This window comes from Dendrobates tinctorius, unplaced genomic scaffold, assembly GCF_039654945.1.
Source record: "Dendrobates tinctorius isolate UK_male_01 unplaced genomic scaffold, ASM3965494v1 ptg000240l, whole genome shotgun sequence".
Taxonomy (NCBI): domain Eukaryota; kingdom Metazoa; phylum Chordata; class Amphibia; order Anura; family Dendrobatidae; genus Dendrobates; species Dendrobates tinctorius.
Genome location: NW_027361907.1, coordinates 8554317 through 8577999, shown reverse-complemented (window position 1 = coordinate 8577999; position 23683 = coordinate 8554317). Strand labels below are relative to the sequence as shown.

The 23683-nt window shown below is 46.7% G+C and overlaps 1 protein-coding gene across 2 annotated transcripts in view; it reads left to right on the top strand.

The window, feature by feature from the left end:
• Nucleotides 1–13040: 13040 nt before the first annotated feature.
• Nucleotides 13041–23683, top strand: part of TUBGCP3 (tubulin gamma complex component 3) — a 193108-nt gene continuing 182465 nt past the window's right edge. For both annotated transcript variants that reach the window (XM_073556846.1, XM_073556845.1), the window contains exon 1: nucleotides 13041–13313. In XM_073556846.1, coding sequence (XP_073412947.1) covers nucleotides 13238–13313 — 76 coding nt within the window. In that variant the 5' untranslated portion in view covers nucleotides 13041–13237. The remainder of the gene's footprint in view (nucleotides 13314–23683) is intronic.

Genomic DNA, 23683 nt, shown 5'->3' with positions numbered 1-23683 from the left:
AGTGTGAAACTACCCTAATTCTGATGGAAGCTTGAAGTGTTCCTTCATGATTGGCCAGAGTGTTTCACCTGCTTTAATCTCCATTATGGACCAGAGATCACTCCAGGTTGCAGCATATGTCTGCTGGCTCTGCTGCATTCTTCGGTAAAATGGCATGGGGTCCATATCTGGGTCTGGCAGATTTCTTAGAATACTGAACACCTGACTAGGGGTGAAAGGCACATAGTGTAAGAGTTCTGGCTCTATCTGCCCCTAGTACTATTCAGCATAATCTCCTCTTCATGTTCATCAGAGGAGGAACTGTGCCACTGTGTGATTTGTCTTTCTGTGTGTGTGCACTCCCCCCCCCCCCCCGAGACTGGAGCTCCGTGTGGCACATAGGATCTTCAGTGTCAGCAAGTGCAGTGTCTGATGGCCCACACCTCCCTTCTGCTATATGTTGTATTGGGAGGGCACCTGTGTTGTCATGTGTGGGGGGTGATTCACTTTCTTCTCCCGGTGTCATAACTGTCTCTTTAGAGAGAGTGCCCTGTGGAACTAGGGACACTTCATTGTCTAGATCTGGCACTGGGCCAGCGGGTGACGATGAACTGAGAGGTGGGAGAGGAAAAGAGAGGGAAGGGTGGAGGAGAGATTTGGAATAGGAGAAGTGAGAGATAGTGGAGGAGAGTGGGGAGGAGACAAAAAGGGAGGAGATGGTGAAGACAAGGAGGAGGAGGAGGGAAGAGTAGGGGGATGAGAGGTGGGCGTTGGTGTTGAAGATGGAGAGGGAGGAAGAGAAGGGATAGGAGGAGAGATAGATGAGAGAGGGGAGGAGATGGTGAGAATAGCAGAGATAGAGGGAGGAGAGAGATGGGAGGAGGGAAGAGTGAGGAGATGTGGGGGCGGACTGCTTCCCCCCCTGCCGTCACGGAAGGCATTCTTAGACCTGTGGTCCTTCTCAGACGGCACAGATTAGTATGCCGCTGAAAACACTTTCCCTACACGTAAAACAAAAAAACAATCCTTTCTTGTTCACACTATCTGCTATCACCTTCTGCGCTGTTAAAATCCTCTGTCACTTTAACAAAATGCAGACAGTAATTGAGCTCAACTAGCTACTTCCCTTTTTCCTTTCAGTACATCATACCATGCTGCAGCATACGGAGCTGCCCGTAGAAAATGACATGCTTAACTTTCTGAATAACACCTACTGTGTCTGTTCCAAAAACTTCAAAAAAGTGAGTGATTAAACCTTTAAACACTTTGTAACCCCTTTTAACCTGCTTAAAAGGGACCAAAACAAGAATATTTAGTGAATAACCCAACGCAGGTAAAAATTCTCTTTTTAACAAAACTGAAAGAAAGAAGTGAAAACTAAACCTAAAAAACTGATAAAATGTCACAAAAAGTGGAAGAAAACTAAAAAGAGATAAAAAGGGAAAAATGATTTTCTTTCCTTTTTTTTTTCCTAAAAAAGATTTTTAAAGGATGAAACCCAAAAAAAATTGATAAAATCAAAAGGTATATAGTATATAAGCTTTAAACCAACAATAAAAGGGTTAATGCAGAAATATAGAATGCAGGCACCCAACTTCCTCTTTTTTTTTTTTTTCTCCCCCTGCCTGCGTCTCAGAAAATTTCACTTAGAACAATGTAATGGGAGGGAGGGGTGAAGTGCCCACAGACTCAGCTTTCCCAAAACTTCTAACACTGCAGTAACAAGAATGAAAATCTCCACCAAAAATGCAAGATAAAACATAAAATAGGGAGAAGCAGAGTCCAAAATATAACAATATAAAATATATATATATATATTAGGGGCACACCCTGCAGGCAAAAGAGGAAGTTTACAATAAAAAAGGCAAAACTCTTTCTGCTTCAGATCTTTGCGGAAACCTGCAATGAATTCACATATAGACGTCCGGGGAGAGAGATCGAAAGCCCTTGTCTTGTGACGCGTATGTGAAACAGCTGCTGGTAACCGATAACTGCCAACCACACTGGCTGCACTGCGCTGGTGACCCGGGAATGTTAACACGCTGTACTGGACGTCCTGGTTGGCTCGTCAGTATCAGTAATGTGATAACTCCCACTATGTTGCCACCACCTGATACCTGGGCCGGCTTCTCCTGTTCTTCCCTGTGACCAGGTGTGTTGGTGGCAACCTGTCAAGTGGTTTGGCTCGCAATATCTCCCCTAAGCTAACACCACCGCGTGGCCTGGCGTGGGCGCTGTTTTCCCTTCCTGTGCACGGGTGTTTGTTGTGATAGCTTGATGTGAGATTTGCCTTGTGATATCTCCGTAAGGCCCCCACCACCTGTCCCTGGGCAAGGCTTCACCTGTCCTCCCCCTGTGTCCAGGTGTATTTGTGAGGACCTATCTGAGTGGGTCAAACTCCCCCGTTATCGGTCTACCATCAACCATAAACACAAATCTGTCACAATTTCCCACCAACTCTCCCACCCGGATCTTAGACACACAGGACCACAGTAGACACCTTGCCAAACAGACCTACTTCACCACCCTGATGTCCTCACTAGCCAACAACCCCAAGAAACTTTTTGACACTTTTCACTCCTTCCTCAAGCCAAAAGCACAAGCCCCTATCACAGACATTTGTGCTGATGACCTGGCCTCCCACTTTACAGAAAAAATAGATAATATCCGTCAAGAAATCTGCTCCCAACCACCAAGTGCTGTGACTCCCATCCCTTCCTGCATCTCCCCTGGCTCACTCTCCACATTTGATCCCATCACAGAAGAAGTCTCCAGACTCCTCTCTTCTTCTCGTCCGACTACATGCACTACCGACCCCATTCCCTCACATCTCCTCCAGTCTCTCTCTCCAGTCGTCACAACCCACCTAACTACAATCTTTAATCTCTCCCTCTCCTCGGGCATTTTCCCATCCTCCTTCAAACACGCCATCGTTACTCCATTACTAAAGAAACCTTCTCTCGACGCATCCTGCACAAACAACTACAGACCAGTCTCCAATCTCCCCTTCATCTCTAAACTTTTGGAACGCCTAGTTTACTCCCGCCTTACCCGTTACCTCTCCATTCACTCCCTTCTAGACCCTTCACAGTCCGGCTTCCGCCCCCTACATTCGACTGAAACTGCACTCATCAAAGTGACCAATGACCTTCTGACAGCAAAACGTAACGGTGACCACTCTCTGCTCATTCTTCTTGACCTATCTGCAGCTTTCGATACTGTTGACCACCATCTCCTACTCTCTAGGCTCCAGTCACTAGGCATTAAGGACTCTGCACTCTCCTGGTTCTCTTCCTATCTCTCTGACTGCTCCTTCAGTGTTTTGTTCTCTGGCTCCACGTCATCTCCTCTTCCTCTTGCTGTCGGGGTACCTCAGGGCTCAGTCCTTGGCCCCCTTCTTTTCTCTCTCTACACGGCCCCAATTGGACAGACAATCAGCAGATTTGGCTTTCAGTACCATTTTTATGCTAATGACACACAACTATACACGTCTTCCCCCGACCTTACCCCCGCTGTACTACAGAACACCAGTGACTGTCTGTCCGCAGTCTCCAATATCATGTCCGCTCTCTATCTGAAACTCAACCTCTCCAAAACTGAACTTCTTCTGCTCCCGCCGTCTACTAACCTCCCTAAGGCTGGTTTCACATTAGCGCTTTTTAAGCGCACGCACGGCCGGGGGTAGCTCCGCCCCCGAGCCGGCTCTCTGCCCGGCGTGCCCGCCCCTTGCTTGTAGCGCCGCCTCCTAGCGGACAGCGGCGCCTGCGATCGGCGCACCCTATCTTTATAGGGTGCGCCGATCGCAGGCGCCGCTGTCCGCTAGGAGGCGGCGCTACAAGCAAGGGGCGGGCACGCCGGGCAGAGAGCCGGCTCGGGGGCGGAGCTACCCCCGGCCGTGCGTGCGCTTAAAAAGCGCTAATGTGAAACCAGCCTAAATCTGACATTTCCCTCTCCGTGGGTGGTACCACAATACCACCCCGGCAGCAGGCGCGCTGTCTGGGTGTTATGTTTGACACCAATCTCTCCTTCACATCCCATATACAATCCCTTGCCCGCTCTTGCCGCTTACACCTAAAGAACATCTCTAGAATCCGCCCTTTTCTCACTATGGAAACAACAAAAACCCTCACTGTTGCATTGATCCACTCTCGCCTGGATTACTGCAACGCTCTATTAATTGGCCTCCCCGTCACTCGACTATCCCCTCTCCAGTCCATACTTAATGCAGCGGCCAGGATCGTCCATCTGGCTAATCGGTACTCGGACGCGTCCGCTCTTCGCCAGTCCTTACATTGGCTGCCCATTCATTATAGGATCCAATTCAAAGTACTTGTTCTCACCCACAAAGCTCTCCACAGTGCGGCACCCCCTTTCATCTCTTCTCTCATTTCTATCGGCCTATCCGATCGCTGCGCTCTGCAAACGACTTTCAACTAACCTCTGCACTAATCCGTACCTCCCACTCCCGACTCCAAGACTTCTCCCGTGCTGCTCCTATCCTCTGGAATGCTCTACCCCAAGAAATCAGGACTATCCACAATTTGCATAGTTTTAGGCGCTCCCTCAAAACACACCTGTTCAGAGCGGCCTATCACGTTCACTAATCAAAGTCATTCTCTGTGTAAGTGTGCGTGTGTAGCCCATTCACTATCTCCATCCATCCTTCACTCCCGCAAGATGGCTGGACCTTCATTGTAAATACACCATTGTAAATACACACCTGTACTTTGTATCTCCCTCACCTCATTGTAGATTGTAAGCTCTCACGAGCAGGGTCGTCCTATTTCGTCTTATTTTGCTTTAATTATTGTATTGTTAACGTTGTTACTTATGACTTGTGTTTTCAAACTGTTAAACTGTAAAGCGCTGCGGAATATGTTGGCGCTATATAAATAAAGATTATTATTATTATTAGACACTTAGCTTATCCCAGGGTTTGGATTTGCGCGTGGACTTTTTTACACTACCTGGGTTTGGAGACCACACTGACCGGCTAGAGTTGCTGACCCGGACTGGGCACAGGGAACATTCAGGTAAGATAACTAGATTTTCTTACCTTACTTATGGAGTTGCGCAAATCTACGTTCCCATGAACCAAGACCTTGGCCGGCACCTCTGTTCTCTCCGGTCAGCAGGATCCCCGTGCGTTTTTGTCCACGGCCTCGTTGGGCGCCACTTGATGTGGATTTATTTTTGATTTGGGTAGATTTACCCCTGTGCGTACTGTGGCCTGTCCTGATTAAACAGAGTCTTATTGAGCGCTCAAAGGAAAAGAGGAAGCTACACTTAGTTAGCAACAACTCATTCCAGCAGAACTCTGGAAACTTTATTCATATATGGTCTTTTATCAGTTCGTATAAAGGAGTGGTTACTCATTAACGTACAGGCTTTACTTCTTATCTAATTGGTCAGTTTAAATGCATGAACATATATGGGTGTCCGACCTGGGGTTATTTAGACACCACGTGATTTACGGTCCGGAGTCTTGCACTTGTCAGCAAGTCTCCAATATCGGCCGGACCACAGGGCCTAAGTTCCTCATTCCCTATGTCTGCTAGATATTTCTCAAGTTACAAGACAATGAGATGACTGGGTAGCAGGTTATTTCCACCAACTAGTTATAAGGTTCAAACTGTGAATATGTATCTGTGTGCAGTATATATGAGTATATAGCAGTATATAGCCTATATGAGTACATGAGTATATAGCCTATAGCAGGCAAGTGAGATCTATATGAAATACATATATATTTCCATAACACCATGACGTATTTGCAAGACATGAGGACGACTTTGGGTGTACCACCGCCATCACTCATGAGATCCCCACAGCAGGAGCGGCCCCTATCCGAGAACGATATCGAAAGATTCCGCCACAACTCTATCAAGAGGTGAAAACTTTGCTGGCCCAAATGCTGCGAAAAGGGGTGATACGGGAAAGTCAAAGCCCCTGGGCGGCCCCAATCGTGTTGGTCCGGAAGAAAGATGGTACACTACGATTCTGTGTTGATTATCGTAAACTGAATGCTTGCACTATTAAAGACTCATACCCGCTGCCCCGCATAGAAGAATCCCTGTCCGCGTTGGGGAAGGCAACATATTTTTCGACCCTGGACTTGGCCAGTGGGTACTGGCAGGTGCCCATGTCAGAAGAAGCTAGAGCTAAGACGGCGTTCATTTTGCCCATGGGACTGTTTGAGTTTTATCGGATGCCATTTGGACTGGCCAACGCCCCCGGGACCTTTCAGCGATTGATGGAGCGATGTCTGGGGGATCTCAATTTTGAGGCCACGTTAATCTACCTGGACGAAATCATAGTCTATGCCGCCTCCTTCGAGGACCACCTGAAGCGGTTGGGACAGGTACTCAGCCGGTTGCAAAAGTACGGGTTGAAGGTGAAGCCTCAGAAATGCCATCTATTTCGCTCTCAGATTGAGTATCTGGGTCATGTCGTTTCGGCAGAGGGTGTTTGACGCCATCCCGGGAGAAGGTTGCTGCTATCCAGGAATGACTTACCCCCGAGACGGTGAAAGATGTGCCGGCTTTTCTGGGGTTAGCTGGATATTACCGTCGCTTCGTAAAGAATTTTGCATGTCGAGCTCGAGCCCTGCATGACCTGCTGAAGGGGGCTCCCGCTGGGGCCAATGGGCGAAAAATCCAGTGGCAACATCCTCAGGAAGAGGCCTTCCGAGACCTCAAGGCTGCACTTTCGGATGCCCCAGTGTTGGCTTATGCGGATTTCTCTCAGCCGTTCATCCTGCACACTGACGGGAGACTTCACAGGCTGGGGGCTTTGTTGTCACAGGTTCAGGATGGCCGGGAGATAGTGATCGAATATGGAAGTCGCTCACTCCATGACTCCGAGCGTAACCCTGACAATTACAGCTCTTTTAAGCTCGAGCTCCTCGCAGTGGTGTGGGCTATGACGGAGAGATTCGCAGAGTACCTAGCGGGCTCCGAGGTGGTAGTGCGAACTGACAACAACCCACTGGCACATTTGGAAAATGCCAAGTTGGGGGCTTTGGAGCAGCGATGGGTGGCCAGGATGGCAAAGTACAATTATAAGATTATCTACAAAAGAGGGGCCGAGAATGTCCATGCAGATGCCCTCTCCAGGATTCGACATACAACTCCCGGACAGAATCGAGATGAAGAATTAGAAGGAGAGGAAATACCGTTCGCTCTTACCGCTGCCGTGCTCAACAATGTTGATTCAAAAGTATCCTCCCCAGAGGCCCACAGGGGCATCCTGGAACAATCCAGAGGCCCACAGGGGCATCCTGGAACAATCTCGGGATAAGTGGATACAACAACAACAGGAAGATGAAGAAGTTGGACTTCTCCGGACATGGGTCGCTGCTGGTCAATTAGCCACTGATACTCAACTGCAAACTTTGACCCAAGACCTGTCACTGATGCTGTGACAATGGGAGAGGCTAACTATCCGAAAAGGACTACTGTACCGTAAAATAACATCGCAAACAACCACAACCGACGGTTTGGCAGGTGGTTACGCCCGGAGCTCAATTACACGAACTGGCTCGAGAGGCTCACGAAAAAGGGGCCCACTTTGGAGTTAAAAAGACTTTGCAATGGTTACAACAGAAAGTTTATCACCCATGCTTGTCGGCTGTTGTGGACGAAATTTGCCGTACCTGCCGCTTATGTGAATTGGCCAAACCGCCCGCTCAGAGAGCCGCAACACAGACTATTGTGACTTCAGCACCCCTTGAGCTTCTGACGGTGGATTATCTGACCATTGGTCCCGCATTCCAGGGATACGAACACTGTCTCATTATGGTGGATTATTTCACCAAGTTCGCTGTGGTCACCCCTACTCGAGACCAGACCGCGGAGTCGGCCGCCTCCGCAATTTGCAGAAACTTTATACAAGTGTACGGCTGTTCTCAACGTATACATTCCGACCAGGGAGCATGTTTTTTGGGGAAAGTTATGGAGGAACTACATCATCTCTATGGGACTGACAAATCCCGGACCACACCGTGTCATCCGCAAGGAAATGGGGCTTGTGAACGATTTAATCGGACATTGATTCAAATGCTGCGTACTCTGGAGAGTGACAAGAAAGCTCGTTGGCCTGAATATGTTTCTGAACTAGTATGGGTCTATAATAACCGGGTACATCGAGTTACGGGCTATACGCCTTATTCCCTGCTGTTTGGACGAGAGGGTAAAGGAATCACGGAGGTAGAGTTTGACCCCAAAGAGCCTCAGCCCTGGACTGGAGTGTCGTCCTGGGTCCGAAATCATCGCCACAGGCTGCAAACTCTTCACCGAATTGTACATACCAAACTCCAACACTGTGGCAAAAAAAATTGCTGGCTAAAAATAATTTTTTTTGAGGAAAAAAAATTATTTTTTATTTTCACGGCTCTGCGTTATAAACTTCTGTGAAGCGCTTGGGGGTTCAAGGTGCTCACCACACATCTAGATAAGTTCCTTGGGGGGTCTAGTTTCCAAAATGGGGTCACTTGTGGGGGGGTTCCACAGTTTAGGTACATCAGGGGCTCTGCAAATGCAACATGATGCCCGCAGACCATTCCATCAAAGTCAACATTTCAAAATGTCACTACTTGCCTTCCGAGCCCCGACGTGTGCCCAAACAGTGGTCTCCCCCCACATATGGGGTACCAGTGTACTCAGGACAAACTGGACAACAACTTTTGGGGTCCAATTTATCCTAGTACCCTTGTAAAAAAAAATAAAAGATTGCGCACTAAAAAATAATTTTTTGAGGAAAAATTTTTTTTTATTTCCACGGCTCTGCGTTATAAACTTTTGTGAAGCACTTGGGGGTTCAAAGTGCTCACTATGCATCTAGATAAGTTCCTTAGGGGGTCTAGTTTCCAAAATGGGGTCATTTGTGGGGGAGCTCCAATGTTTAGGCACACAGGGGCTCTCCAAACACGACATGGTGTCCGCTAACGATTAGAATTTGCATTTCAAAAAGTCAAATGGCGCTCCTTCCCTTCTGAGCCCTGCCGTGCGCCCAAACAGTGGTTCCCCCCCACATATGGGGTACCAGCGTACTCAGGACCAACTGGACAACAACTTTTGTGGTCCAATTTCTCCTGTTAGCCTTGTGAAAATTAAAAATAGCGTGCTAAAAAATCATTTTTGAGGGAAAAAAAATATTTTTTATTTTCACTGCTCTATTATAAAATTTTGTGAAGCACTTTGGGGTTCAAAGTGCTCACTACACATCTAGATAAGTTCCATAAGGGGTCTAGTTTCCAAAATGGGGTCACTTGTGGGGAAGCTCCAATGTTTAGGCACACAGGGGCTCTCCAAACGCAACATGGTGTCCGATAACGATTGGAGCTAATTTTCCATTCAAAAAGTCAAATGGTGCTCCTTCCCTTCCGGGCCCTGCCGTGCGCCCAAACAGTGGTTTATGACCACATATGAGGTATCGGTGTACTCAGGAGAAATTGCTCAACAAATTTTAGGATCCATTTAATCCTGTTGCCCATGTGAAAATGAAAAAACTGAGGCTAAAATAAAATGTTTGTGAAAAAAAAGTACTTTTTTCTTTTTACAGATCAATTTGTGAAGCACCTGGGGGTTCAAAGTGATCATTATGCATCTAGATAAGTTCCTTGGGAGGTCTAGTTTTCAAAATAAGGTCACTTGTGGGGGAGCTCCAATGTCTAGGCACACAGGGGCTCTCCAAACGTGACATGGCAACCGCTAAATATTTATAAATATATTGGTGACGCTAATACTATGAGAGGAATATCCGCTGCAAGACAAAACAACACACCACTAGGTCGTTTGATTATGATGCAGATAAGATAGAAAATGTCTGCGTTGGATAAACCACACGGATTAGGGAACAACACAAAAATTATAAAGATAATTGGCAGATAAATATGGAAGTCTCAATAGACAAATATATCCAATGAAAAACGAAATATTCACCAAACTGACATATTCTGAAAAAAAAAAATATATAAAATCACGATCCCAGGGATCAAACTAATTGAGACCATATTCCAACACCATACAAAAGGATTTAAAAATCAAACATGTAAAATAGGCATATAAAAATGGAGACACTACAAGGGAATATATATATATACCTTAGGTGCATTCAAAAAAAATGTGCAAGGCCACATAAAGGAGCCCAGAATGTAGCGATTATATAGGAGCTAGTGAAGTTGAAGGTCCGTTGCTGCAGTGGTAATTAAATGCTATGTTATGCACTTGCTGGGTCCAAAAACAGGATAAAATACGTTTCAAGCACTGAGTCCAGCAATAACTGCTGAGAGAACTGTCCCGGCCGGTGACAGTCTCTTAATTACTCACTGTACGCTGCTCCCTCGGTGAGCCGGCGTTCTTCGCAGCACGATGCTGCCGGCTGCAGTGAAGTTGCACGACCTTGGTGACGTCAGAAGGTCACTTGGCTGAGACCAGCGAGTAATACAGACCAAATCCTTCCAACCGGTTTCGGAAGTGCACGGCTTCCTTCATCAGTGGTTTATGACAGTGGTTTATGACCACATATGAGGTATCGTTGTACTCAGGAGAAATTGCCCAACAAATTTTATGATCCATTTTATCCTGTTACCCATGTGAAAATGAAAAAATTGATGCTAAAAGAAAATTTTTCTTGGAAAAATTAAAATGTCCATTTTTTCTTTCCACATTGCTTAAGTTCCTGTGAAACACCTGAAGGGTTAATAATCTTCTTGAATGTAGTTTTGAGTAGCTTGAGGGGAGCAGTTTATAGAATGGTGTCAATTTTGGGTATTTTCTGCCATATAGACCCCTCAAAGTGACTTCAAATGTGATGTGGTCCCTAAAAAAATTGGTTTTGTAAATTTTGTGATAAAAATGAGAAATCGCTGGTCAAATTTTAACCCTTATAACTTCCTAACAAAAAAATATTTTGGTTCCAAAATTGTGCTGATGTAAAGTAGACATGTGGGAAATGTTATTTAGTAACTATTTTGTGTCACATAACTCTCTAGTTTGACAGAATAAAAATTCAAAATATGAAAATTGCGAAATTTTCACCAAATTTCTGATTTTTTCACAAATAAACGCAAAAATTATCGACCTAAATTTACCACTAACATGAAGCCCAATATGTCACGAAAAAACAAGCTCAGAATCGCTAGGATCCGTTGAAGCGTTCCTGAGTTATTACCTCATAGAGGGACACTGGTCAGAATTGCAAAAAATGGCCTGGTCATTAAGGTCAAAATAGGCTTGGTCATGAAGGGGTTAACAATTATACTGTGTATTAGAGGAGCAGTGGGGACATCATTATATGTATAGGGGAAGCCTGGGGGACATCATACTGTATGTACGGGAGCTGTGGGATCACCATACTGTATATAAGGGAGCTGTGGGCCTAACATACTGTGGCGTTGTGAGATCATCATACTGTGTATAGGGGAGCTGTGAGATCATCATACTGTGTATAGGGGAGCTGTGGGTCCAGCATACTGTATATAGAGGGAATATATATACATGGGGAACTCGGGACATTATTAAATGTTAATTGGGCACTTAAACATTACTGTTATAGGGGCTCTCAATATTGTGACCATCAAAGTTGCACATGGAGTATTATTACTTTCTAGGGACAAAATTTGGAGGGCACATGCACAGGAAATTAATATTTTCTAGGAGGCAATTTTACCATCTATAGAGCACAAAGGAGGCATTATTACGATATAAGGGGCACAGTGGAGCTCTGTTTTTGTACCACACAGCAGGTGCAGTAATAGGGAATCATACGGCAGCAGCGGCTCAGTATTGGGGTATCAGCAGGATGAGGAGTTTGTGCAGGTTGGGAATACATTTGCACATGGAAACAAGAGAAGCAATGGGATGAAACTGAAAGGGGGAAGATACAGATTTGATATTAGAAAAAACTTTTTGACCAATGAGTGGAACGCTGCCACAAGAGGTGGTGAGTTCTCCTGCAATGGAATTGTTTGCACAGAGGCTGGACAGATATCAGTCTGAGATGGTTTAGTGAATCCTGCATTGAGCAGGGAATTGGACACGATGACCCTGGAGGTCCCTTCCAACTCCAAAATTCTAGGATTTCATGATTTTACATGTGAACGGTGCTGGAAATGTGAGAAGACAGATGTGCCTTTGTTATAATGTTTCCAGATGAGTCCTGGCTGGAGAAGTCGACATGTCAGTCTGGGCCACATGGAAAAGTGAATGACTTCACCAGAAAGAACGTCCTCTGTAAGTCACCATCTGTAACTGTGCAGTAATCTCTATATGTCCTGCAGAATCGGTATCTACCACTATATGTCACCATAAGGCGGTAATATCAGTGCTTGTCTTTGTATAGAAAAATATTCAGGATTGAGAGTCCTCAGTAGTTGATACCTTTTAATGGCTAACTGAAAAGATGGTAACACATGTGTTACCATCTTTTCAGTTATCCATTAAAAGGTATCAACTACTGAGGACTCTCAATCCTGAATATTTTTCTATCTACTGGCTAACACGGTACAAAGATATACATCTTTCCTGTCTTTGTCTAGACTTTTATTTTCAATAACAGTGCGGTCATCTCCTGGGGTTTCCCTATACCACCATAGCTGTAATCATCATTACCTGGTTAGGGGACACAGGCCCCTGTGCAAGAACAATATATGATCCCTTTGCTGTCCAAGAGCCCCTAAAAATGCAAAATTGCAGCTTTTTTGGAGGTAGAAATGGGCCCATGTGTGGTTGCATCAATGATATGTCCGCATGTTATTGGCCCACTCAGATGTTTCGCCCCCCTGAGCTGAACCCCAAGCTACACCTCTGTCCATGATAGTCTCAGGTTGAACGTCAGTCAGTGCCCCCATAAGCCCCTGACACAAGGTTCCCGCTCTGCTCGCCCCCACTAGCCTTCTGATACCAGTCTATCTGGTGCACAGCCCTCACTCAGGATTAGTAGCGCTGAGCTGGCCTCGGCTCACAGCTCCCTGGAGATGACTTTCACCTACAGCGCCGCCAAGGCGTCCTGGACGCGGGGCCGCACACACCGCGGCCAGAAAGGAGAGCGGAACCATAATGCGGTGCAGGGGGAGCACATTCCCGGGGCACCGCTATTGCCGCCGCTGCTGTCACCACAAACAGAGCGGAGCATTGTGGGAACTGACAGCGGCTTTCGGCGGGTTTTGTTAAAATGGCGCCTCTGCAGTGACTGTTAACGGGCGAGCTCCGTGAAACCTGCAGCCCCGGAGGAAATACAGCAGCGGGCGGACCCCAGCATGGCTACGCCGGACCAGAAGTCACCGAACGTTCTGCTGCAGAACCTCTGCTGCAGGATACTTGGCAAGGGGGAAGGTAATGCGGACCGCACCGTATTCATTCTCCGCTCCTTACATTTGTCACCCGCTTGTTCTGTCATTTGTCTGCGGGATCAGTCAGTAAGCAGGGCACAGTGAGCCGTCAGGTGTGTTCGGGATTAGTCAGTAAGCAGGGCACAGTGAGCTGTCAGGTGTGTCTGGGATCAGTCAGTAAGCAGGGCACAGTGAGCTGTCAGGTGTATCTGGGATTATTCAGTAAGCAGGGCACAGTGAGCTGTCAGGTGTATCTGGGATCAGTCAGTAAGCAGGGCACTGTGAGCTGTCAGATGTATCTGGGATTATTCAGTAAGCAGGGCACATTGAGCTGTCAGGTGTATCCAGGATCAGTCAGTAAGCAGGGCACATTGAGCTGTCAGGTGTATCCAGGATCAGTCAGTAAGCAGGGCACAGTGAGCTGTCAGGTGTGTCTGGGATCAGTCAGTAAGCAGGGCACTGTGAGCCGTCAGGTGTGTTCGGGATTAGTCAGTAAGCAGGGCACAGTGAGCTGTCAGGTGTGTCTGGGATCAGTCAGTAAGCAGGGCACTGTGAGCTGTCAGGTGTGTCTGGGATCAGTCAGTAAGCAGGGCACAGTGAGCTGTCAGGTGTATCTGGGATCAGTCAGTAAGCAGGGCACAGTGAGCTGTCAGGTGTGTCTGGGATCAGTCAGTAAGCAGGGCACTGTGAGCTGTCAGATGTATCTGGGATTATTCAGTAAGCAGGGCACCGTGAGCTGTCAGGTGTATCCAGGATCAGTCAGTAAGCAGGGCACAGTGAGCTGTCAGGTGTGTCTGGGATCAGTCAGTAAGCAGGGCACTGTGAGCTGTCAGATGTATCTGGGATTATTCAGTAAGCAGGGCACATTGAGCTGTCAGGTGTATCCAGGATCAGTCAGTAAGCAGGGCACAGTGAGCTGTCAGGTGTGTCTGGGATCAGTCAGTAAGCAGGGCACTGTGAGCTGTCAGATGTATCTGGGATTATTCAGTAAGCAGGGCACCGTGAGCTGTCAGGTGTATCCAGGATCAGTCAGTAAGCAGGGCACAGTGAGCTGTCAGGTGTGTCTGGGATCAGTCAGTAAGCAGGGCACTGTGAGCTGTCAGATGTATCTGGGATTATTCAGTAAGCAGGGCACATTGAGCTGTCAGGTGTATCCAGGATCAGTCAGTAAGCAGGGCACAGTGAGCTGTCAGGTGTGTCTGGGATCAGTCAGTAAGCAGGGCACAGTGAGCCGTCAGGTGTGTTCGGGATTAGTCAGTAAGCAGGGCACAGTGAGCTGTCAGGTGTGTCTGGGATCAGTCAGTAAGCAGGGCACAGTGAGCTGTCAGGTGTATCTGGGATTATTCAGTAAGCAGGGCACAGTGAGCTGTCAGGTGTATCTGGGATCAGTCAGTAAGCAGGGCACTGTGAGCTGTCAGATGTATCTGGGATTATTCAGTAAGCAGGGCACATTGAGCTGTCAGGTGTATCCAGGATCAGTCAGTAAGCAGGGCACATTGAGCTGTCAGGTGTATCCAGGATCAGTCAGTAAGCAGGGCACAGTGAGCTGTCAGGTGTGTCTGGGATCAGTCAGTAAGCAGGGCACTGTGAGCCGTCAGGTGTGTTCGGGATTAGTCAGTAAGCAGGGCACAGTGAGCTGTCAGGTGTGTCTGGGATCAGTCAGTAAGCAGGGCACTGTGAGCTGTCAGGTGTGTCTGGGATCAGTCAGTAAGCAGGGCACAGTGAGCTGTCAGGTGTATCTGGGATCAGTCAGTAAGCAGGGCACAGTGAGCTGTCAGGTGTGTCTGGGATCAGTCAGTAAGCAGGGCACTGTGAGCTGTCAGATGTATCTGGGATTATTCAGTAAGCAGGGCACCGTGAGCTGTCAGGTGTATCCAGGATCAGTCAGTAAGCAGGGCACAGTGAGCTGTCAGGTGTGTCTGGGATCAGTCAGTAAGCAGGGCACTGTGAGCTGTCAGATGTATCTGGGATTATTCAGTAAGCAGGGCACATTGAGCTGTCAGGTGTATCCAGGATCAGTCAGTAAGCAGGGCACAGTGAGCTGTCAGGTGTGTCTGGGATCAGTCAGTAAGCAGGGCACTGTGAGCTGTCAGATGTATCTGGGATTATTCAGTAAGCAGGGCACCGTGAGCTGTCAGGTGTATCCAGGATCAGTCAGTAAGCAGGGCACAGTGAGCTGTCAGGTGTGTCTGGGATCAGTCAGTAAGCAGGGCACTGTGAGCTGTCAGATGTATCTGGGATTATTCAGTAAGCAGGGCACATTGAGCTGTCAGGTGTATCCAGGATCAGTCAGTAAGCAGGGCACAGTGAGCTGTCAGGTGTGTCTGGGATCAGTCAGTAAGCAGGGCACTGTGAGCCGTCAGGTGTGTTCTGGATTAGTCAGTAAGCTGGGCACAGTGAGCTGTCAGGTGTGTCTGGGATTATTCAGTAAGCAGGGCACAGTGAGCTGTCAGATGTATCTGGGATTATTCAGTAAGCAGGGCACATTGAGCTGTCAGGTGTATCCAGGATCAGTCAGTAAGCAGGGCACAGTGAGCTGTCAGGTGTATCTGGGATTATTCAGTAAGCAGGGCACATTGAGCTGTCGGGTGTGTCTGGGATCAGTCAGTAAGCAGGGCACAATGAGCTGTCAGGTGTATCCAGGATCAGTCAGTAAGCAGGGCACAGTGAGCTGTCAGGTGTATCTGGGATTATTCAGTAAGCAGGGCACAGTGAGCCGTCAGCTGTGTTCGGGATTAGTCAGTAAGCAGGGCACTGTGAGCTGTCAGATGTATCTGGGATTATTCAGTAAGCAGGGCACATTGAGCTGTCAGGTGTATCCAGGATCAGTCAGTAAGCAGGGCACAGTGAGCTGTCAGGTGTATCTGGCATTATTCAGTAAGCAGGGCACATTGAGCTGTCAGGTGTGTCTGGGATCAGTCAGTAAGCAGGGCACAATGAGCTGTCAGGTGTATCCAGGATCAGTCAGTAAGCAGGGCACAGTGAGCTGTCAGGTGTATCCGGGATCATTCAGTAAGCTGGGCACAGTGAGCGGTCAGGTGTCTGGTATCAGTCAGTAAGCAGGGCATAACCCTTCAGGGGATGCATAACATAATGGTGTGTTGTAGCATGTTATGCCTCTTGTCAGCAGGTCAGTTAGGGTATGTGCACACGTTGCGGATTGCTGTGCAGATTTTTCCTGCCAGAATCTGCTTATTTTGGCAGAATACGCATTTAAAAATCCGCGCAGATTTCCTGTGAATTTATTAGGGATTGTGTGCGGATTTTGCCTACGTTTTTACACCTGCAGATTCCTATAATGGAATGGATGTAAAAACGTTGCGGAATCCACACATAGAATTGACATGCTGCGGAAAATAAACCTCTGCGTTTCCGCGATGATCTTTCTGCAGCATGTGCACTGCGTTTTTTTTCCACAAATTTACATTGTACTGTAAATCACTAGGAAATCTGCAGTGGCAAATCCGCTGCGGATCCGCAGCAAATCCACAACGTGTGCACATAGCCTTACTGTGTCCGTCCATCCAAACTGTGCGGATTGTGGTCACTTCTGTATATACAACCCCTGGCAAAAAATTATGGAATCACTGACTTTGGAGGATGTTATGTTCATTCAGTTGTTTCATTTTGTAGGAAAAAAGCAGATCACAGACATGGCACAAAACTAAAGTCAATTCAAATGGCAACTTTCTGGCTTTAAGAAACACTAAAAGAAATCAAGAACAAAAAATGTGGTAGTCAGTAATGGTTTCTGTTTTAGACCAAGCAGAGGGAAAAAATTATGGAATCATGAAAAACAAACAAAAAAACCACTCCAACACATCACTAGTATTTTGTTGCACTACCTCTGGCTTTTATAACAGCTTGCAGTCTCTGAGGCATGGACTTAGGCTGGTTTCACATTTGCGTTAAAACAACGCTGCGCCCTGTGTCGTTAAGCCCCGCCCCGAGCCGGCTCCCTGCCCGCCCCATCCGGGATCACCGCCTACTTTCGCATTTGCACGCATGCGATCGGCGCACCCTATCTTTAGCATAGGGTGCGCAGATCATGCGCTGCCAGTGTGAAAGTAGCGTGCTGCGCACTTTTGACGGTGCGCCGAAAGGCAGCATGTTGCATTTCGGCGCGCACGGCGCACCGTCAAAAGTGCGCAGCACGCTACTTTCACACTGGCAGCGCATGATCTGCGCACCCTATGCTAAAGATAGGGTGCGCCGATCGCATGCGTGCAAATGCGAAAGTAGGCGGTAATCCCGGATGGGGCGGGCAGGGAGCCGGCTCGGGGCGGGGCTTAACGACGCAGGGCGCAGCATTGTTTTAACGCAAATGTGAAACCAGCCTTAAAGGGAATCTGTCACCCTTTTTTTTTTTTTTTTCTTTGCATATCAGCTGCTGGTCTGGCACCTCCCTTCTTCATGCGATGCCGTCCTCTTCATCCCTTCCTGTAGTGGCTCCGGCGCTGTTGAGGGCAGAGCAGAGTACTGCAGTACGCAGGCGCTGGGAAAGGTCAGAGAGGTCCGGCACCTGTGCACTGCAGTATTCTGCTCTGCCCTCAACAGGGCAGAGCAGTGCGCCTGCGCCGGAGCCACTGCAGGAAGGGAAGAAGAGGACGGCTAGCATGAAGATGTGAGGCGCCGGACCGGACCGCCCCCTCCGGTGAGTATAAAATAACGTGTTTTTCTTATCTTTCAGGTTACATCGGGGGCTTATCTACAGCATTACAGAATGTTGTAGATAAGCCCCTGATGTCAGTGCCGGCAGCTGATAGGCAAAAAAAAAAAGGGTGACAGATTCCCTTTAAGGAGTGTCAAACAGTTCTCTTCATCAATCTGGCTCCAATTTTCTCTGATTGCTGTTGCCAGATCAGCTTTGCAGGTTGGAGCCTTGTCATGGACCATTTTCTTCAACTTCCACCAAAGATTTTTTAACTGGATTGGAGTCCTCAGGTTGTTATGGCAATGCACCGATGACCCCCGATCACGTGACCGGGGTCATCAGTGTGCGTATTTCTGGCCGCACGTTGGAAGCTCTAGTTAAATGCCCGCTGTCGGCGTTTTATTGCGGGATTTAACTACACTCCCTGACAGAAGTTATGTCGCTTATCCATGTTATGTAAATAAAAGCTTATAACCTGACGTTAAATTCATCAATTGCTTGTATAAATTATTCTTTTGCAAGCTGAAACCCTCTGAAATGTGGTTTCAGTTAAGAAAATAAATTGGCATCAATGCAGAAATATTGATCATTTAATGGGCACAGAATTGTCAGATTTTGGCAAGACAAAAGTTTTGTCGCCTGGTCATATAATGCACCCAATCGTAGTTTACATCCTCACCTATGCTCAGTAAATGATCTGTTAATTAGTGGGTGTGCATAAAAAGAAAACCAGCACCCCCGACCTTCACTTGAGCTGCACCTTGAGTTCTGACAACATGCCAAAAATCCACCCTGCTACCAAAGCCTGGATTATCAAGAGGCTGAAGACCAGATCCACTGCAGAGGTGGCTGGCACCTTTAGGCTGTGTGCACACGTAGTGATTTTTAAGCGTTTGTGGTGCGAAAACGCTGCGAAAACACTTAAAAATCGTGTACAGAACGCCCCCCATGCATCCCTATGGCATTCCGCACATGCTGTGCTAATGCTGCGCTTTTTTCCGCTGCGGAATCGCATCGCGGAAAAAATCGCAGCATGCTCATTCTTTTGTGCGGAATCGCAAAGAATTGCCGCTATTCCGCACCCATAGGAATGCATGAGAATTGCTTACTTCCCGCATGTGGCTATGCCCACCATGCGGGAAGTTAAGCGTCTCATGTGCGGTTGGTACCCACGGTGTGGAGGAGAGGAGACTGTCCTCCAGGCCCTGGGTACCATACCCCTGTAAAAAAAAGAATAAAAAATAAAAAATCGGGGTATATTTACCTTCCGGTGTCCCGCGCTGCATTCCCGGCCTAGCGTTCCCAGTAATGCCTTGCGGCAAGGTCCTGTGATGACGTAGTCTCGCGTCACTCTAGCGGTCTCGCGACATCGCTATAGCAACGCGAGACTACGTCATCACAGGTCTCGCAAGGCATTACTGGGAACGCTGTGGCCCGGGAATGCAGCGCTGGACGCCGGAAGGTAAATATACACCGATTTTTTTTTTTTTTTTTTTCTTTTTTTTTTTTTTTGCATTTTAACATCCTATCTTTTACTATTGATGCCACGTAGGCGGCCTCAATAGTAAAAACCTGGTCACACTTGTCAAACACTATGTTTGACGAGTGTGACCAACCTGTCAATCACTTTCCAAGCGATGCTTCAAATCGCTTGGAAAGTGCTTGAATAACGCACGCGAAAATTGCGATCATAATCGCGGTGAAATTGCGCGGAAAAAAAGGAGCGATTTCTGGGAAGGAGTCCGGTTTTTAGTGAGCGTTTTAAAACGCTACGTGTGCACATAGCCTTAATGTTTCTCAGCATCAAGTCCAAAGAATTAAAAATAAAGATTTGAAGAGACTGGAGATGTGTTTGACAAGCCCAGGTACGGCAGGCCCCACAAGACAACTGCTCAGGAGGAACGTTTGTTGGTTAGAAAATCCAAAGCAAGCCCCTCTTCCACTGCAGCAGAACTGCAACAGGCCTGGTCACCTCACGTCCCTGTGTCAACTAGAACAGTTTGTAGGATTCTGTCTCAAAATGGCCTCGATTGTCGAATCCCAGAAGCCAGCACTAAGCAAAAGGCAAATAAAAAAACCGTGTGGCATTTGCAAAGTCCCTCAGCCTGCTAAACAGATGGATGCTGGAAAAGTGGCAGAAGGTGGATTTCTCTGAAGAATCTTCAGTAGAATTACACCACAGCCACCGCAAATACTGCAGGAGACCTACTGGAGCCCGTATGGATTCAAAATACACCCAGAAAACAGTTAAATTTGGTGGTGGAAAGATCATGGTCTGGGGTTACATTTAGTATGGGGGTGTGTGAAACATTTGCAAGGTGGAAGGCAATATCAGTAGCCTAAAATATCAAGAAGTATTAGCTACCTCTTATATGCCAAATCATAAAAGGGGTCAAATTCTGCAGCAGGATGGTGCTCCATCTCATATATCCATCTCTACAACAAAGTTCCTCCAGGCAAAAAGATCAAGCTGCTCAAGGACTGGCCAGCCCAGTCACCAGACATGAACATCATTTAGCATGTTTGGGGTAGGATGAAAGAGGAAGCTTAGAAGACAAAACCAAAGAATCTAGATGCACTCTGGGAGGCATGTAAGATTGCATTCTTTGCTATTCCTGATGACTTCATTAATAAATTGTATGAATCATTGTTGAACCGCATGGATGCAGTCCTTCAAGCTTATGGAAGTCACACAAAATACTAAATATGACTCTAATAGCACCACAACTACATTCACCAATGTTACGCAACATATATTTGTATTTTAAGTTAATTATTTGTTTGAATATCACATTACTTTCTGTGGCCGACAAAACTTTTGTCTTGCCAAAATCTGACCATTCTGTGTCCATTAAATGATCAATATTTCTGCATTGATGCCAATTTATTTTCTTAACAGAAACCACATTTCGGAGGGTTTCAGCTTTCAAAAGAATAATTTATACAACCAATGGATGAATTTAATGTCCGGTTATAAGCTTTTATATACATAACATGGATAAGCGACATAACTTCTGTCAGGGAGTGTAGTTAATAGGCGTGGGCGGATTGCGATTCCACTCGAGCCTATTGCGGGCACATGTCAGCTGTTTAAAACAGCTGACATGTCCCGGCTTTGAGGTGGGCTCACCGCCGGAGCCCACTTCAAAGCGAGGGATACTGCCAGCTGATGTACTATTCCGTCAGCTGGCAATAAGGGGTTAAACGCCATTCCTGGCCTTTGTTCTGTCCCACGCCGTAATTCATGTCTGGGGGAGAATTAGTTTTCAACCTGGACTATGCCAAGATGCGACTGTCGAGGCTGACAACCACTGGTGAATGAGATGCTGCAAGCGCAGCTTCAGTGCGCTCCCAGCCGGCCTGAACTGCGGTGACATCTGGACCGTGGGAAAATGTCAGTGATGAGGTCACCGCTTGCAGCATCTCGTTCACTATTGGTTCTCAGCCTGGATGGTCGGATCTTGGCACCGTCCAGGTTGAAAACTAATTCTCCCCCAGACATGGATTACGGCGTGGGACAGAATGATGGACGGTTATGATATATTGTTGTTTTATTTTACTTTTATTACAGGAGATTGAAGGCTTCGCTGGAATTAGGCAATTAAACACAGTTTTCCATTTTTATTTAGTCTTATTTCAAATAAAGGACTTTATTTTGGCTGTGTTTATTTACCATGTAAATATAGGATTAATAATGGATAGGTGTCTTGTAGACGCTTCTCCATTACTAAGCCGTGGGCTTGATGTCACCTGACAATACAAAGGTGACATCAACCCCACAAATATTACCCCACTTGCCACCACTACAGGGCAAGTGGTAAGAGCCGGGCAAAGCGCCTTTTCTGGGCAGCTGCGGGCTGCTGTTTTTAGGCTTCGGGAGGGGGGGTGGGTCTATATCAATGGCCCCTTACCAGCCTGAGAATACCAGCCCCAAGCTGTGAGCTTTAGCAAGGCTGGTTGTCAAAAATGGGGGGGGACCCCACGCCGTGTTTTTTTTAGTTAATTATTTAAATAATAAAAAAAAACAGCGTGAGGACCCCTCTATTCTTGGTAACTAACCTTGCTGACAGCTGAGAGTTGTAGCCCCCAGCTGTGAGTTTTGCCTGGTTGGTTAAAGAAAATAGGGGGGAACCCACGTCAGGTTTTTCATTCATTTATTTAGTTAGAACGCAGGCGGCGGAGGAATACCCTGATCATCCGCTCCTGCTGTCAATGTTCTTAGCGGCAGCAGGTGTCGGATGATGGGAGTAATAGTCCCAAAAGCCCCCACCTGCTGTCATAGATCTGACTTTAATATAACTCATCATTCTCTTCTGCTCGCGACAATCGCAGGCAGAGCACTGGAGAATGATGAGAGCTGTCTTCAGAACCTGCTGCCGGGGAACAGCGCTTACTGTAACGCCTCTACCCCAGTGGCTGTCTGTGGTACTGATGCGACACACTGTTGCCAGTGGGGCGGAGATGATATGTTCTCTATATACCTCCAGTTTTATATACAGTACAGTCCTTCATTTTGTCATCTATGTGTGTTTCCTTACTGACTCCTGGCAGCTGTGTAGTTAACGTTCCTTCCAATGTGATGTGTCCTATTAGTATCATGCATCTGAATGTTTGGTGCTTTATGTACAGCACAGGTAACTATTAGGCTCTCATAGATTCTATGTTCAGTCCTTTTCTGGTCCGATAATAAATGATTCATGCATGTGTGCCCTCTATCCCCTATCTTACTGCACGCAGACCATGTATTGTGAGATGTGTGTCCAGGAATACCACTTTTCATATTTCTGTGCAGGGGTCCACAACTTACGTCTCCGTAGCTATTGTGAAACCACAACTCCCAGCATGCCCTGCCACCCGTAGGCTGTCAGGCATCAGTGCTGCAGGTTGCTGATTCATGCTGTTAGTTTTCTCTCTTCTGGAGGAGAATTAGTATTTGTTTCCCAAAAAACAATATATTAGAATATCAAGAGAAACATGTCAGATTTTAATGGTACAGAGCTTTCATGACATTCACTATTATGTTTTCATGACATTCACTATTATGTGTTTTCGACACTAGCTGCACCCTATTAACAAGGGGTGTGGATTTGCTCAACGGGAGCGTGGCCTAACATGTCATTGTGCACTCAGAATTGCACTGAACTTTGGCATAAATTGCTGGCGCAGAGTAAAAAAACCCCCAAAACTAATATACACTGCTCAAAAAAAAATAAAGGGAACACTTAACACCTTTACCCCCAAGGGTGGTTTGCACGTTAACGCCCGGGCCAATTTTTACAATTCTGACCACTGTCCCTTTGAGGTAATAACTCTGGAACGCTTCCATGGATCCCACTGATTCTGACATTGTTTTCTTGTGACATATTGTACTTCATGTTAGTGGTAAAATTTCATTGATATAGCCTGCGTTTATCTGTGAAAAAAACGGAAATTTGGCGAAAATTTTGAAAATGTTGCAATTTTCCAACTTTGAATTTTTATGCCCTTAAATCACAGAGATATGGCACGCAAAAAACTTAATAATTAACATTTCACATATGTTTATTTTACATCAGCACAATTTTGGAAGTTGACCAGCGATTTCTCATTTTTGCAACACCTTTTTATTTTTACAGACCACATCACATTTGAAGTCACTTTGAGGGGTCTATATGATAGAAAATACCCAAAAGTGACACCATCCTAAAAACTGCACCCCTCAAGGTGCTCAAAACCACATT